Source organism: Artemia sp. Qi Xiang Cuo, chromosome 3 (genome assembly GCF_049724085.1).
Source record: "Artemia sp. Qi Xiang Cuo chromosome 3, ASM4972408v1, whole genome shotgun sequence".
NCBI classification, from domain to species: Eukaryota; Metazoa; Arthropoda; class Branchiopoda; order Anostraca; family Artemiidae; genus Artemia; species Artemia sp. Qi Xiang Cuo.
This window is the reverse complement of record NC_142796.1, coordinates 58,626,826-58,645,130: the sequence shown is the minus strand read 5'-3', so window position 1 is coordinate 58,645,130 and position 18,305 is coordinate 58,626,826. Positions and strand designations below refer to the sequence as shown.

Genomic DNA, 18,305 nt, shown 5'->3' with positions numbered 1-18,305 from the left:
GAATTTGCGTAAACAGAATTTTAACTCTATTTAGTATTGCTGTGTGACTTTGAGCAGTGGTACTCTTGCGAAGAAATTTTAGCCTAGTAAACTACAATTTGATATTATGGGTTGTATCTTGATGGGGATGGAGTGTACGATACCGTGTTGGCCTCAGGCAGTTTAATGCTTCAGTGAATTGTTAGTAATAGTGGTAGCAATAGACTTTATTGCAATATTTTTAAGTAACAAAGCTCCTCTTTGCTTTTTATTGTTTAGAAATAATCATATATTTTAAAAATATAAGAAAGATATACCCTTCTAGAACGTTTTGCTTCCTAAAACATAAGTCCTCATTTGTCCTCGGATTTATAGAGAATTGTTTTGTCTCCATTAGATACATAACACTTACTTATAAGTCGAATACCGCTGTTGTTAATTTCCTTCTTCTTCTTAGTTAATTGGTACATATTTGTAATTGTGATTGTAATTGGCCATATCTTCTTCTATAATATCAGTACAGCAGCTATTTTCTTTTCTTTTTATTTTTTCTTGATAGTTCTTGTTTCAAAAGAACGTTCTAGTTTTTGCTTCTAGTGGCATGTTTCTCGAATGATTAATTTAGCTATATTCTGAGTGCACATTAAAAGGTGGACACAAACTTGATAGTACTGATAAGTTGTAATACCACTGTCGTTAATTATCTCCTTCCTCTAATGGTAAATCTACTTTATCGAAATATATCTTCCGATTTGGGTTGCTAATCCAAAGGTGAGACTGATATGATTTCACGAACAATAATATATTTTAGTGACATGCAGTAGCGTTTTCTCTACAAGCAATGCGTTTTCTGCGTCATCAACGATTGTTGGGTGCATAGAAATGAGTCTACCTAAACGACAAAACGCAAGTGAATGAAGCAACGACAAATTAACAGAAATATAACTAATTCAGAAAGTAATTTTGACTATATTTTTTGCAAATAAACAATTTGTGTTAAGAAACAAATATATATTTATATATATATATAATATTAAGAAACAATTATATATTCATACGAAACATATATTTAAATATCTAAGCCACATATTAATATATCGAAGAACATATAAACATATGTTCAAAGAAACATATCTTAAATTCCTACGATTTTGTCTATGTTGGCTGATTTAAATTCTAGATCGCTCGTACAAAGTCTACTAGCAACACTGAAGCATGTAGCAAAATCCTTGATGGATGTGAATCTAGCGTAAGGAATCTTTTAAATTATTCACGTTGACAGCTTAATTCATAACTTGCCCCTTTTAGTCTAATAAGCAGGGTACTGCAGCGCATGAGCCTAATGGACATTCACTTTGGGGCCAAGAAGCTTTCTTGCAGGCATAGAAGACATTTAATATTTCAGGAAAACATAGGTCACTTTATATGGACTCAGTATGCCATCCTCACCTGGTGCCTGATGTTCCATAAAGATGGCTTAATAATAATAATTCTTTTAATAATAACTTTTAGTAATGATGATAACAACTTCTTTTTTTATTTGTAGTCGAAAATTTGAAAGCACTGCCGGAAATGTTTGATTCCTTAGAAAAAGACGGTGCGCAGCTAGAGACGGCATGGAACGTTTCGAGAACGACGAGAATTGTTAACGCTCCTGAAATGGACTCTCAAGTATTTCAGAAGATTCAGTCGAAGGTCAGAAAAGCTAAAGGCTCAAAATTTCAAAGTCGACCATTGCATGCGACATGCAAGGTAATCTTTTTTCTTTATTTTATTTTCTCGTGCTTGGAAAGCACAAAAATTCATTAAAGCAAATAATATTTTCATACGAAAAGCCTAATTGTTCAAGTTTTGTCAGAAAGAACAATCTGCGAAGAAGAAAAATACAATTCGTAAAAAGATCAAAGAAGTCTCGCAGAAGACCAGTATATGACTTGAGGGATAGGAAGCTGAGTTTGCCAGAATTTTTCATCTTTGAAATAAAGGCCTTATGGTACTTGCTCCTTTAGGCCCTTTTTCCAAAAAATGTAGGGATGTATTCTGTCATATCCATATGAAGCATTTCATTAGGGATACTTTTCTTCTTCAGCAAATTTTTATTTTAAGTCTTCACGTAGATATGGCATCAACACTAGTTTGTGCGTACCCTTGCGATTGTTTTTACCAGTAAAGGTGTTATCGAATGGAGGGGGCTATAGTGTGTCAAATAGAAAATGGTTAGTCTGATTTTTTGGCTTTTAAGAAAGAGCAAATCTGTACGAAAGAATACAAGGTACATGATAAGGTTTCAGGTAAAATTTGAAAGCATTGCCGGAAATGATTGATTCTTAAGAAAAAGATAGTGCGCAGCAAGAATAGGCATGAAACGTTTCGAGGACGACAAGAATTGTCAACGCCACTGAGATAACCAAGTTTTACCTTAGAAATTAATGTTCCTCAATAAAAATGTGTAATCTTTTGTACTTTTGATCTTACAAGAGGGAGGGGTATCTCCAGCAATGCCCATGGTTCCATCATTATTTTGTAAAATATTCATATTTGTAGCTTTATTAGTTTAGCTTACTGTTCAGGAGGCACACAAAAAGACAAATATGGAAGAAGGAAATCTAATCATGTGCATGCATATATAGAACTATTCATATATTTTCCGCAAAAGCCTACTCTTACTAGCACTTTAACACGGCTGCTGTAGATAACGTTTACCATCGTTGCGACAGACACTCTAGTGCTGCCAAGTTAAATCATGAAGGTTTCAAGAATGCTTATAACTTTGAGTACTACAAGTAATCTAGCTGCAAGGTTGCCGCCAACAACGACGAATTTACGCTCAGCACAGACAAATAATAAAAATGCTGGAGAAAGATTGACTAATTAGTAACAAAAATATGTGTTAATCCTTTGCTTCTTATTAGTTTCCAGTTTCTGAACTGCATTGATCCTACGAATACCGTATTAATTTGCCGCATCTAGTCGCTACCAATTTCTCAGCTGTATTCATTCTATGAATGTGGCATTGACTGGCCGCATCTTTTTATGAAGCTGCTGCTAACTGCAAAGATGTATTGATACTAGGAATGGGACATTGATTTGCCTCATCTTATGCTGCAGTAATCCTAGGAATTCTGCATTAATTTGCCGCATCTTGTTATGAAACTGCTGCAAATTTTTAAGCTGTAGTGATCTTACGAATAGGACATTGATTTGCCTCATCTTATTATGGAGCCGCTGTGAATTTCTAGGCTGTTTCGTCCTATGAATTCGGCATTGATTGGCCGCATCTTTTTAAGAAGCTGCTGCAAATTTCTAAGATGTATTGATTCTAGGAATGCGGCATTGATTTGTCGCGTCTTATAATTAAAACCGATGTAAATTTGTAAGTTGTACTGATCCTAGGAATAGGATATTGATTTACTGCATCTTATTATGAAGCTGGTGCAAAATTTTTAAGCTGTATTGATCTTAGGAATGGGACATTGATTTGCCTCATCTTATTATGGAGCCGCCGTGAATTTCTAAACTGCATTAATCTTAGTAATGCGGCATCAATTTGCCACATCTTATTATGAAGCTGTCGCAAATTTCTCAGCTGTCTTGATTCTAGGAATGCAGCATTGATTTGCCGTATCTTATTATGGAACCGACGCATATTGCTAAGCTGCATTGATCCTAGGAATGGAACATTGATTTACCGCATTTTATTATGGAGCTGCTACGAATTTCTAAGCTGCAGACATTAATTGGCTGCATCATTTTGCGCCTCATCTTCGTAAAAAGATGCGGCATTGATTGGCTGCATCTTTTTATGAAGTTGCTATAAATTTCTAAGATGTATTGGTTCTAGGAATGCACCATTGATTTGCCGTATCTCATTATGAAACCGATGCATATTTCTAAGCTGCATTGATCCTATGAATAGGTTATTGATTTGCCCCATCTTATTATGGAGCCGCTGCGAATTTCTAAGGTGCATTCATCTTAAGTATGCGGCATTGATTTACCGTATCTTATTATGAAACCGATGCATATTTCTAAGCTGCATTGATCCTAGGAAGGGTTATTGATGAAGCTCTTGCAAATTTCTAAGCTATGTTGATTCTAGGAATGCAGCATTGATTTGCCGTATCTCATTATGAAACCGATTCATATTTCTAAGCTGCATTGATCCTATGAATGGGTTATGGATTTGCCACATCTTATTATGGAACCACTGCGAATTTCTAAGGTGCATTTATCTTAAGAATGTGGCATTGAGTTGCCGTATCTTATTGTGAAACCAATGCATATTCCTAAGCTGTATTGATCCTACGAATGGTTATTGATGAAGTTGTTGCAAATTTCTAAGCTGTGTTGATTCTAGAAATGTAGCATTGATTTGCCGTATTTCATTATGAAACCGATGCATATTTCTAAGCTGCATTGATCCTATGAATGGGTTATTGATTTGCCGTATCTTATTATGGAGCCGCTGCAAATTTCTTAGGTGCATTCATCTTAAGAATGCGACATTGATTTGCCGTATTTTATTATGAAACCGATGCATATTTCTAAGCTATATTGATCATTGGAATGGTTATTGATGATGCTGTTGCAAATTTCTAAGCTGTGTTGATACTAGGAATGCAGCATTGATTTGCCGTATCCCTTTATGAAACCGATGCCTCATCTTATCATGGAGCCGCCGCGAATTTCTAAGCTGCATTAATCCTAGGAATGAGGCATTGATTTGCCACATCTTATTATGGAACCGACGCATATTGCTAAGCTGCATTGATCCTAGGAATGGGACATTGATTTACCGCATTTTGTTATGGAGCCGCTGCTAATTTGTAAGCTGCATTAATACTAGGAATGCAACATTAATTGGCCACATCATTTTGCACCGCATCTTCATTAAAAGATGCGGCATTGATTGACCTCATCTTTTTATGAAGCTGCTGCGAATTTTTAAGATGTATTGATTATAGGAATGCAGCATTGATTAGCCGTATCTCATTATGAAACCGATGGAGATTTCTAAGCTGCATTGATTCTATGAATGGGTTATTAATTTGCCGCATCTTATTATGGAGCCGCTGTGAATTCTAAGGTGCATTCATCATAAGTATGTGGCACTGATTTGCCGTATCTTATTATGAAACCGATGCATATTTCTAAGCTGCATTGACCCTAGGAAGGGTTATTGGTGGAGCTCTTGCAAATTCCTAAGCTGTGTTGATTCTAGGATTGCAGCATTGATTTGCCGTATCTCATTATGAAACCAATTCGTATTTCTAAATTGCGTTGATCCTATGAATGGGTTATGGATTTGCCACTTCTTATTATGGAGGCGCTGCGAATTTTAAGGTGCATTCATCTTAAGAATGCGGCATTGATTTGCCGTATCTTATTGTGAAACCGATGCATATTTCTAAGCTGCATTGATCCTAGGAATGGTTTATTCATTTGCCGTATTTTATTATGCAGCCGTTGCGAATTTCTAAGGTGCATTCATCTTAAGAATGCGGCATTGATTTGCCGTATCTTATTATGAAACCCATGCATATTTCTAAGCTGCATTGATCCTAGGAATGGTTGTTGATGAAGCTGTTGCAAATTTCTAAGCTGTGTTGATTCTAGAAACGAAGCAATGATTTGCCTTATCTCATTATGAAACCGATGCATATTTCTAAGCTGCATTAATCCCATGAATGGTTTATTCATTTGCTGTATTTTATTATGCAGCCGTTGCGAATTTCTAAGGTGCATTCATCTTAAGAATGCGGCATTGATTTGCCGTATCTTATTATGAAACCCATGCATATTTCTAAGCTGCATTGATCCTAGGAATGGTTATTGATGAAGCTGTTGCAAATTTCTAAGCTGTATTGATTCTAGGAATGTAGCATTGATTTGCCTTTTCTCATTATGAAACCGATGCAAATTACTAAGCTTCATTGATCCTATGAATGGGTTATTAATTTGCCGCACCTTATTACGGAGCCGCTGCGAATTTCTCTTAGGAATTTCTCATTCATCTTAGGAATGCGGCATTGACTTGCCGTATCGTATTATGAAATCGATGCATATTTCTAAGCTGCATTGATCCTAGGAATGGGTTATTAATTGGCCGCTTCTTATTATGAAGCCGCTGCGAATTTCTAAAGTGTATTCATCTTGGGAATGTGGAATTGATTTGCTGCATCTTTTTATTAAGCTGCTGCAAATTTCTAAGCTCTATTTATCTTACGAATGAGAATTTGATTTGCCGCATCTTATTATGGAGCTGCTGCAAAATTTTAAGCTGTATTGATCCTATTCGCCACATCTTATTATGAAGCTGCTGCAAATTTTTAAGCTGTATTAATTCTAGAAATGTGGCATTGATTTACTGCATCTTACTATGAAGCCAATGCAAATTTCTAAGCTGCATTGATCCTAGGACTGCCGCATTTTATTATGGAGCCGCTGCGAATTTCTAAGCTGCGCTTATCCTAGGAATGCGGTATTAATTTGCCACATCCTATTATGAAGCTGTTACAAATTTCTAAGCTGTCTTGATTCTAGGAATGCAGCATTGATTTGCCACATCTTATTATGGAACCGACGCATATTGCTAAGCTGCATTGATCCTAGGAATGGGACATTGATTCACCGCATTTTGTTATGGAGCCGCTGCGAATTTCTAAGCTCTATTAATACTAGGAATGCGACATTAATTGGCCACATCTTTTTGCGCCGCATCTTCATAAAAAGATGCGGCATTGATTGGCCGCATCTTTTTATGAAGGTGCTGCAAATTTCTAAGATGTATTGATTCTAGGACTGCAGCATTGATTTACCGTATCTCATTATTGAAACCGATGTATATTTCTAAGCTGCGTTGATCCTATGAATGGGTTATTGATTTGCCGCATCTTATTATGGAGCCGCTGTGAATTTCTAAGGTGCATTCACCCTAAGTACGCGGCATTGATTTGCCGTATCTTATTATGAAACCGATGCATATTTCTAAGCTGCATTGGTCCTAGTAAGGTTATTGATGAAGCTCTTGCAAATTTCTAAGCTGTGTTGATTCTAGGATTGCAGCATTGATTTGTCGTATCTCATGAAACCGATTCATATTTCTAAGCTGCATTGTTCCTGTGAATGGGTTATGGATTTGCCATATCTTATTATGGAGCCGCTGCGAATTTTTAAGGTGTATTCATCTTAAGAATGCGCCATTGATTTGCCGTATCTTATTGTGAAACCGATGCATATTTTTAAGCTGCATAAATCCTAAGAATGGTTTTTGATGAAGCTGTTGCAAATTTCTAAGCTGTGCTGATTCTAGAAACGCAGCATTGATTTGCCTTATCTCATTATGAAAACGATGTATATTTCTAAGCTGCATTGATCCTTTGAATGGGTTATTGATTTGCCGTATCTTATTATGGAGCCTCTGCGAATTTCTAAGAAGCATTTATCTTAAGAATTTGGCATTGATTTGCCGTATCTTATTATGAAACCGATGCATATTTCTAAGCTGCATTGATCCTAGGAATGGTTATTGATGAAGCTGTTGCAAATTTCTAAGCTGTGTTGGTTCTAGGAATGCAGCATTGATTTGCCGTATCTCATTATGAAACCGATGCATATTTCTAAGCTGCATTTATCCTATGAATAGGTTATTGATTTTCCACATCTTATTATGGAGCCGTTGCGAATTTCTAAGGTGCATTCATCTTAGGAATGCGGCATTGACTTGCCGTATCTTATTATGAAATCGATGCACATTTCTAAGCTGCATTGATCCTAGGCATGGGTTATTGATTGATAGCTTCTTATTATGAAGCCGCTGCAAATTTCTAAAGTGCATTCATCTTGAGAATGTGGAATTGCTATATCGCATCTTTTTATTAATCTGCTGCAAGTTTCTAAGCTCTATTGATCCTAGGAATGGGAAATTGATTTGCCGCATCTTATTATAGAGCTGCTGCAAAATTTTAAGCTGTATTGATCCTACGAATGTGGCATTAATTTGCCACATCTTATAGAGAAGCTGCTGCTAATTTCTAAGCTGTATTGATTCTAGAAATGTGGCATTGATTTGCCGCATCTTACTATGAAGCCACTACAAATTTCTAAGCTGCATTGATCCTAGGATTGCCGCATTTTATTATGGAGCCGCTGCGAATTTCTAGGCTGCGCTGATCCTAGGAATGCGGCATTAATTTAACGCATCTTATTATGAAGCTGCTGCTAATTTATAAGCTGCTTTGATGCTAGGAATGTGGTATTGATTGGGTGCGTCTCATCCAATCAATCCAATCAAGCCGTATCTAGGAATGCGGCTTCGTATTAGTTTCAAATTTCTAAGCTGAATTGATCCTAGCAATGCTGCATTGAAATGGAGGAATGCATGCTACATTGATCCTAGGAAGATGCTTCTCAGGAAAAATTCCCCTAACTACAATTTGACACATTCTGAATAAAGACGCCTAATTCGAGAATTAATCAACGATGATGGCAACACTGTTTGAAAGTCATTATACTTTTGGACTGCGTTTTGATTTTCTACACTAATCGATTCTCAGTAATCTACGATAGTTTATCTTTTTAATTAATTTATATAATCTATAGCCACAGGCCCATTATTAATTTGAGTTTAATAGAAGCATTAAAATAATTATTGTTTAGAATAAATTAGCACAGAGTAAAAAGAAATATCCCCCCAGACTTTCAAAAGATCTTGCTGGCAGCCAAATCAGTAAAAACATCTAAAACAATAACAACTGTATCTTCTTGTCATTAGTGGTTTACGTCTAAATAATTTTTGTTTCTTTTGAGATCATAAATTCTCTGATTTTCCTCTGCCGTCGTCCTACTCTTTACCGTTTGTCCTGGGGGCAGACACTTTAAGGAAAACACAGTAATTGTTAAGGCAAGTAATATAAGAAATAATTGTTTTTATTGATCTGTCGCTCATTGTTTACGGGGGGGGGGGGAGGGGTGGCGTTGATTTTTAAAAATGCCTGTTTTGGTATCTTCATCTAAAAATTGGAGTAACCAAAATTGTAATACATCCCCACTACATTTAAAAATATATTTATTTATCTTTTTTGAAGAATTTGGAAAAACTCGTCCTCTTCCCCTTTTATTTTCGTGAATTGGCACCCCTTGTTTGTTGAAGATAATTTAAATTTTGAAATTACGAAGTATTTGAGGGATTTTTGCTCCGAATCATGGTAGTGATGAATCTAAAATAATTACCGTGTCCTTTTTATGGATTGAAACTCGAGTCGTGCCCGTGTTATCAACCCAATATAATGTATTATAAACTTACAAATTTACGCATCGTGGTTGCCACGGTTGATGTAACCTAGTAAACGACGAAACTTGGTCAATAGCAACCCCAAAATTAATTATTTTGAAACCAACTCAGATTGAAATAAAAAGTACACCATTGGAATCGCCTTGGCCGAGAATGTTATACATGAAATTTACAATCTCTTGGCTTGAAAAACAAGGAAAATTACTTTTTCTTTGTATAAGAAGCACTCATGTGTCCTCAATTTTCCCTTTTCCACTGCTAGTGGGGCACTGGAACATCATAGAGAGCTTCTAAAAGGTTCATTTTGAAGGAATTTGCTACATTTACTCTGTTTTATAAGTTAAAAAACGCCTTATTTAAAATAAATTCAATTTTTTACAAAAAACTGCATCTTCTGTACAAGATGAAGAATGACGTTATACTAGCAGGTTATAACCATAAATGACGTTGTAGTAAATTACTGTGAAGGGTTTCTTGAGTAGCGATGACAATGTAGTTGAGGATTAAATCTCCTAAAAGATTTACAATACCATTCAGAACTGCTCAGAACTGCATCTGCATCTTCTGAACGAATTAAAACTGCAACTTCTGTATAAGATGAAGAATGACGTTATACTAGTAGGTTACACCTATAAATGACGTTATAGTAAATTACTGTGAAGGGTGTCTGAAGTAGCGATGACAATATAGTTGTGGATTACATTTCCTACAGGACTGATAAACTTCACTCTTATTGGGTGACTCTTCACTCTTTGTATAGTCAATGAGACTTTTTTGTTCATATAATGAAACTCAGGTGTTTATATTTGCTTATTTGATGGAACATCCCACTCTAAATTTTTAAATGAATCATTCTTTCTTTAACAGCCAAATAATTAATCTATAGGTTTATAATCATAATAGCCATTGTCTTCACAATGATGACATGAGCCATGCTCTATTATTGTTCCAACAGTTGATGAGTTTTGATCTATTTGCTGCTTTTAAACTTTTCTGCTACGGAATAATCAGCAAAATTGCAGCCAAATTTTGTAGCAATGATTAGTTTTTCAAGGCAGCTGATCATTTAACAATTAGCTATTCAGTTTATTCCTAAGAACGCTTTCTTGTATGCGTTGAAAAATTTCAACGCATGTGAATTTGTCTTTTTTCTCAAAAATACTGGTAAAGATCGCCCTAAATCCGCTAAGTTCTAAATGCTTCCGATAATCTATGCCTATGAAATATCACATTGCCCATTTTTATGAGTAGTTGCACAAATTGCTTTAGAATTCCTTATTAAAATATTGAATATTATACTGTAATAGAAAAGTGAATGTCTAAGTGTTTTTAAGTTTCTGACTACTTTATAAAATTAAAATAGAATATTTAAAATTGTCAGCTATCTGAAGACTAAAAAGTATCGGGACCGGCAGCTACGTGGGGAACCCCGTTCGGTTTCCGACGGGGTCCCGTTGGAAACCCCGAAGTCCAACGCCTTAACAACTCGGTCACGGTTGTTTAATTTTGATATTTATTACAGAGTTTTAAAATTGACTGTTAGCTACTGATAACGCACAGATACAAAAAAATTTAAAGGTTGTAAGATTTAATTATAATATGAAAAGTAATAACCCACGTGGACCATATCTGAACATATTATAATTTTAAACATGATTATACATCTTAAATTAACAGATACTACAGTACAGCGGCTATAGGATGCGGCTATATGAAGGATCGAAGTTGAAGTTGCTCTGTAGTAACGATGTGTCTCAGAATCTTATTATCTGTTGTCTGTTTTTTTTTTTTTAAAGGTCCAATGTTGTTTCACGTCTTTGATTTTTAATGTAAGTTCGCACGTAAGTTTGATCAATAAGATGATTAACAACACTTTCATAACTTTTTTAAGTAGCTATATGTAATAGAGTATTACGAAGAGCATTACAGAGAATTAACGAGTCTGTACGAAGTGTTTAAGTCAGCTTAGAACCAGACAGCAAAAAGTCCTTAGAACCTCCAGTATGAATTTAGGCATTGTGTAATCCTGAGCCCATCTTTGTCGCAACATGGTTTTCCAATTTTGATAATGATCTTCTATCAATAAGAGTTGAAATCCTGCACAAGCAATCTCCTGTCTATTACCACCAACTCATCATATGTTTATGCCTTCGGACATTATACTTCTATGTGGAGCCTATAAAAGACAACTCAGCTAGGAAGAGTTTTTCAACTAAAAAAAAAGTCCAGCCTCTTTATACCTTTTTATACCTTTTATGCTCAGCCTATCCTCGTCAGGGTTAAGAAAAAATATCAGTGAATACCTGGGTGTATCATAAATCCAGATATTCTAATCTCTTTAAACGAGCAGTAATTGTATCTTATCTCTTTAAACGAGCAATAATTGTATATGTATGTGTGAATGCATTTTTCTCGTAAACAACCCCATCTTTTTTTTTGGAAAATTGGTATCCTGGGATTTTTTGCCAAAAAATAGCCTATATATGTCACGAGTTTGAGAACATTGGTTTAGAGCCTAAATTTTGGAAAAAAAGATCGGCGTGATTGACGTCATATTTATGCCCACATTTCAAGAGAATATGTTTCAACATCCCCACCCCCAGGAGTGATCGTATCGTTTTTAGTATCTATGACGCATGCAACATTACAACAGGAATATAGGTAAGTATAAAATACCAAGTGTAATCAGTCTATCTACAAAAAGCGTTTTAAGCAGTTTCATAATGCCTAGAGGACAAATGAATAACAGAGACCATCAAATGTGATGAAACAAATCCGAGGAGCTAAAGTAAAGGCTGTTGAAAAAAATTCTGAAGTAGTGATAAACGAAAATGAAGAGCAAAGAAATATAGGGTTAGAATACTTTTGACAACGATAATTACAACGAGTCAAAATTGAACGTGAAGAACAAAGAATTATCTGGTTATAAGATAAGTGACAGTGAGGATAAAACGAGTCAATAAAAAAAGTGAAGGACAAAGAAATATGCGGTTACAAGATATGCGGAAACGATGAACAGAACGAATTAAAAATGAAAGTGAAGAAAAAGAAGAAGAATCGGAAGATAACGCTGTGGAATGCTCGCTTCCAGCATCATGTTTATGCACGACAACGCCCAGCAAGATTGAAAACGCCCCAGAAGATCCATGGGTACCTGAGTAGTTAGAGGTCAGTGGTATGGTCATAAGCGATTCGACTACATATCTTCCCATGAATATGTTTTGTGTAGTTTTTTATATTTACTGCATCACTAAAGAAACTTCACTTCCATCGCTTTCAACACGAAATTTCTCATCATAATCCACATAATAATGATTCCACAATCGATTTTGGAATCATTGATGTAAGAATGCCAAGAAGTAGCTCATCAGAATTTTCCTCCAGTCAATTTACACTAATTTGAGATACCTTGCGGCACCTCAGGGGCAAATCGCCCAATCCATCCTCCTCAGTATCACAGAATGGGTAATTTTTCTTTACTTCAGTATTTATATTGTCGCTGCTAAGTTACCACTTCCGGACTTCCAGGATAATATTCACCCTCCTGTGAAATCAGAATTAAAGTTACTTACTACCGTTTTCAATTAATTTCTCTTAAATGATTTCCGTCAGGATTTTTACGTTCTTCTTTTCCTTCATCTATTTTGTTTCTCTAAGTAAATGAATAGCAAAATTTCTGAAGAAAAGCTGTTTGCATGTTTCTTAAGTTTTCAACCCATTTCGATTTTATAATATAATGGTTCTCAAGGTGTTACCAGTAATTTGGGGGAAATTTATAAGTCGGAGAAATATTTGTTTTGTGGGAGCAAATGAAACATAGAATGTTTCATTTAAGTTAAACCCAGTAACCTCCTCTTGAATATATCCCTGTTGTTCATACATTGTCTCGTTTTCGGTTGCTGCTCGGAAAAAAATCCAAACAGTAATTTTCTTGGCTACAGGGTTGCCATTCCTAGTAATTTGTCACTATTATAAGGGCTTTTTATTTCATGCCAATTAATTTTGTTTTGCCCAGTGATTTGTCTTTATTCTGGATTTTCCCTAAAATCGCAAATAATTTCCAAAAATCCTTTGCTGCGATGTTTTCAATGGAAGGAGCAGCAGTTAAGTCAGTTCAACCTTACTTTGAAAATTTAAAAAAAAACAAAGTTTTCTGAGGGAGGGAAGTAAAGAGCGAAGTTGAAACTTAAAACGGACAAAAATTATTACTTCACAGCGTATTTAATATATTTTAATAGAACTAGCACAAATAAACGCACTAATTATGTTTTTCTATGCTTTTATGATTAAACAAAACTACTGCTTTACTGAAAACACGAAAGTCAAGTATGAGAAACAGGATTATTGATTTAAGAATCAAAAGTGAGTGTGTAGCCTGTCAGCGATAAACGAGTCTATAAAGCTTTTCATATTCTTACACCATTTGTGACATTAGTAACTTTCAGTATACAATTAAAATTATCTTAAACACATAAGCGTAAAACTAAATATTTGTTAATAACCGCGAAGTAATTGAACAGCATACAGAAATATTGGATTGATTTATCAAGCATCATTGTGCTCTCACCAGCTATAATACCAATAGTGGGTAATATACAGTCTTAATTTGTAAGAAATATGCTTTAGTATCACTTGAAATGAAGATCAAATAAGACATAATATGAACTCTGGGAATCCGATTATTTCTGTCTATACAAGAGGGAATTTCAAGCTATGATACAAATTCTAAAGCTAGTCCATAGTCCCGATACTATCAAGATGGCCTTACTTCGAACTTGTGTACAAACTAATCATGACATGTCCTTTTAAGAACCAAAACGATAGCCAGTCATTGAACTGAGCCATTGTGCAGAAGTGATACCAAATTAAACGTAAAAAAGTAAAGACAATCCCAAAATAGATTGTTGCTTTATCTTAAAAGGGATTGATCCTAAAAGGGATTGGTGTCATTATTATTCTATAAAAAGAGAGCTTAATGATATGATTTTACTGCACCCAAAATACTGTATTATTTTTGGTTTTTAGTAAAGTAGTAGTTTTGTATCTTTCCATAAGTACGATCAAGTATTATTAGTTGGTTTATTTGTTCCAATTGGATTGATGTAAATATTAAATAGGCTCTGAAGTAATAACTTTTTTTTTCGTTTTAAGATTCAACTTTGCTCTTTGCTTCCCTCGGAAAAACTTTGTTTTTTAAAAATTAATCTTTGTTCATTTTTGATTAAAATTTAATGCAGAAACAATGCTGCCATTATCTTTTTTATTTATACGGAATAATGTATGTTCGTTTTAAGTTTTAATGTCATTTCTTAGTTTCAGTTGGAAACTTATTTTTAATATAATTTCTAATGATCACTGATGACGTGGAGACGAGGGACCTCTAGAAATGCCACAAACAACCTTGGGAGCTACGGAAAATTTTTAGTCTGTAAAGTAAAGTCTATTATCCATGCTTCACAAAACGGTGTATGTTTTTCAGGAATATTTGTTTTTTTGTCCAGTAAAGTACACAGGCTTCATCAGAGAGTGAAGTTTGAAGGTTCAATTCAAAACTGTTGATCAATTAAGCTTAAATTTTGGTAGATGTTTAGTTGAAAAGTTCTTAGTTTTAGTTAATTTGTTTTCAAAATAATCTTTTACTTTTAGTATGACTAGTTGACTTATGAAACTTACTGAAAGGGTCTGGATGGGGAGTATATCTGAGGGGCTCTTATGAACATTCAGTTAAGGGCTTTGGACCATAATTACTGCAGTTGTACCGTTTTATGCTTCCAAACTGTTCCACCTACGAATGGGTACAAAAAGTGCCGTTTTAGTTCTATATGGCACTTTTGGATGGTAACATTGATAAAAAGCACGTAAATATGAGTAATTTGTTTAAAATCAGCCTTCCCGGGATATGCCTTATCAAATGAGTGCATCACGCTTACAAAAGTAGTGGGTTGTCTGAAAAGTAATCATAAGAATGGACAAACCATAATTGAAAAAAAAACCAAGCTGGAATTGAACGCATGATAATCTAATTTGAAGTCTAGCTATGTACTGACAGAACCACGCCTCTAATAATGTAATTTAATATATTGGTGTTTATAGGACTTTAATTGAATAGCTTATTAAGGGGTACAGGAGGAGGAAGTTGCAGGAGGTGTTCTTGCTAGCCTCCAGTTAAGGGTTTTGGCCCGTAATTATTACAATGATACTGTTTTATACTTCCCAGATTTTCCACTTAAGAAGTGGCACCAAAAATGTTATTTTCATTGCTATATCTCACTTATGAATGGTAGAATAGATAAAAAGCACGTAGATATGAGCAAAAGTTTTCAAATGAGCCACTCGACATCACTCTAAAAAGTTCTAGTAGCCCACTCGCCCTAGCTTTTCCACTTGTGACATGGCACCAAAAGTGTCGTTTTTAGTGCTATTTGAAACTTGCAGATAGTGGAATTTATAGGAAGAACATAAATATGAGCAATATTTTTATATGAGCTATCAAAAATCTATCTAAGATGTTCTGGTAGCCCGCTAGCCCCACCCCTTGAAAAACGGTCTAAAAAGTGTCTTTTTTCGTGTCATATTGCACTTACGGAAGGCAAAATTTATATAAACCAAGTTCATATAAGACATAGCTTTTGAATGAGCTCTTAAGTATCTCTCTATGATGTTCTTGTAACTCGATAGTCTGGAATAAAGAAGTAAAAACGACCGTTTTAACATTTTTAACTTTTAAATACTATGCGCTGTGGTTCGCTCTTTACTATTTTGCAGTTAATGCTTCAACCATGACAAAGAGTTCATTGCATCTTCTCCTCAGAAACTAGTTAAAATTAAAATCTGTGAAACCTAATAGATGGTAGGGTTTTTAAAAACCTAGTAAATACAAACAATGGCTTTTAATTGAGCGATTAAACATCTTTCTACGACGTTGTGATAGCCTACTAGTATTTTAATAGCTTACGGATGAGCCGACGATTTATGAAAGATACTAATGGGGCTGGGATGGGAGTGTACGGGAGGGGTTCTTTTAAACATCCAGTTAAGGGCTCTGGAACACAACTATTGCAATGATACATGTTTTGTGCCTCAGAGCTTTAAAACTTATGGTGCCACAGAAGTGGTACCATAAATTTTGCTTTAGTGCTATATCGCACTTGCGAATGTAAAATTGAAAAAAAAAACACGTATATAAGAGCAATAGCTTTCAAATGAGTCATTAAACTTCACTTTTATAAGTTCTGCTTGCCCAATAGCCCCACACTGTAAAAAAAATTGTTTGAGATTCAACAAAAATTGTTTGTCATGTTTATCAACAACAAAATTTGGAATTTCGACAGCTGAAATTGAATATTGGAGACCATTTTGGAATTCCGTGGTCATTATAAAATTTCGAATTTGTTGAGAAACAAAAACGTTGAATTTTGTCCCGAATTAAATTTTCAATTTGTTGACAAAACACCATGTTGAATTTTAAGATCCTTATTGGATTTCCATCTTGTTTTCTGGATTTTCCGTTCTTTTATTGGATTTCCATCAGTAACGTTGTTCAGTTTCCTTGGTCTACAGTCTAATATCTAGTTCTCAGGATTCAGTTTCCCTTTATTCTTTCTGAAGCATCAATAAATACCAAAGAAAAAAATCTTATTTATTTTAAAAGAACAGAAAATTACAACAAAAAATTTCTCCCATATAATATGACACCTCTTAACGGCTGCATTTTTTCATGGTGGAAATCAGTAAAACAATGGCGTAGAAGCAGGCCGACAGAAGACACTTGAGTTAGAAATATCTTCCAATCAGGAAAACAATGACACACGGACCTGAAATGAAGATGAAATCAAATCGAGGCACAAATTAAAGAAAGACTTTCCCCCCTTTTTCCTACCTCCAGAGCTGAACGGTTGCAATAATAATGCCACGAATCTTGTCTTTTCTGAATACCTTTGACTTACTCATCATATCTCCTCAAATCTCTTGTTCGCCGCCTCATCAAATCTGTGTGTTATAAAACTGAAACCTTGCAAAATAGATCTTCTGCTTAGATGAAATGCGACAAAATTGTTTTCAGCTTCACAACTTTGCTCAATCCCAATTTATAAGGTTTTAAAGATATGCAAATACATTTCCTAAATTTTGAAGAAAAAAAACATTGACATGGCTTAAAATTCTACTCACATAGCAGGAATTGTATTTTTCAGAATTAAACCTTGAGAAAAAGAAACTGATAACTGAAAATTAAGGTAAAATGTTGTTCTTTCAAAATTTCAATAAGTATAGACCTGTCACGTAGGCAAATCTATGGACCATCTAGAGGGAGAAGGAGTGGAAATAGGTACTTCAAAATACCTTCCCGGGACATACTTTGGTACTTATGTACTATCTGGAACACACGCACTATATTATATAGGGAAGATGCGGGTTTCTTTCGAAACGGGTTTCTTTCAATAGACAAATAGATTGTAAAACGTGGTTTGTTATTGGTTTTACAATATTTAAATTATTGTTTTTTGGGGTTTAGGGGGAAAAGGTACCTAGGTTTGGTTAGGTATTTAATATATGCTATGCCTTACCCCCCCCCCCCCCCCTTAGTGTGCAAATATATAGCCGAAATTTGTTTATAAACTATTGGTTTCTAACTGCGTTTACAATGTTTAAACTTATTTTTTTGGGGTTTAGGGGGGAAAAGGTACCTAGGTTTGGTTACGTTTTTAATATATGCTATGCTTTACCCCCCGCCCCCCTAATGTACAAATATATAACCAAATTTTGTTTCTAAACTATTATATTTTTATCCTATTTTGTTTTATTTCATTAGTATTAGCCGAACGTCACTTCTTGCATACAGCTAATAGAACAGTACCGTAGAATTTTACCAAACTTTTTTTATTTATAAAAATAAACTATCTTAAACATTTTGGGAAACATAAGACACAAGTTATCAATATTAATAAACTAAACTGAATGCTTACCATCACAATCAGACTGTCTTCTTTCTCTGATCTCTCTGAATCAGAATGTCTTCTCTCTCTGATCTGAATCC

The 18,305-nt window shown here is 34.8% G+C and overlaps 1 protein-coding gene across 2 annotated transcripts in view; it reads left to right on the top strand.

The window, feature by feature from the left end:
- Nucleotides 1-18,305, top strand: part of LOC148954339 (uncharacterized) — a 159,584-nt gene that overhangs the window by 35,074 nt on the left and 106,205 nt on the right. For both annotated transcript variants that reach the window (XM_089086270.1, XM_089086271.1), the window contains exon 4: nt 1,526-1,731. In XM_089086270.1, coding sequence (XP_088942396.1) covers nt 1,526-1,731 — 206 coding nt within the window. The remainder of the gene's footprint in view (nt 1-1,525; nt 1,732-18,305) is intronic.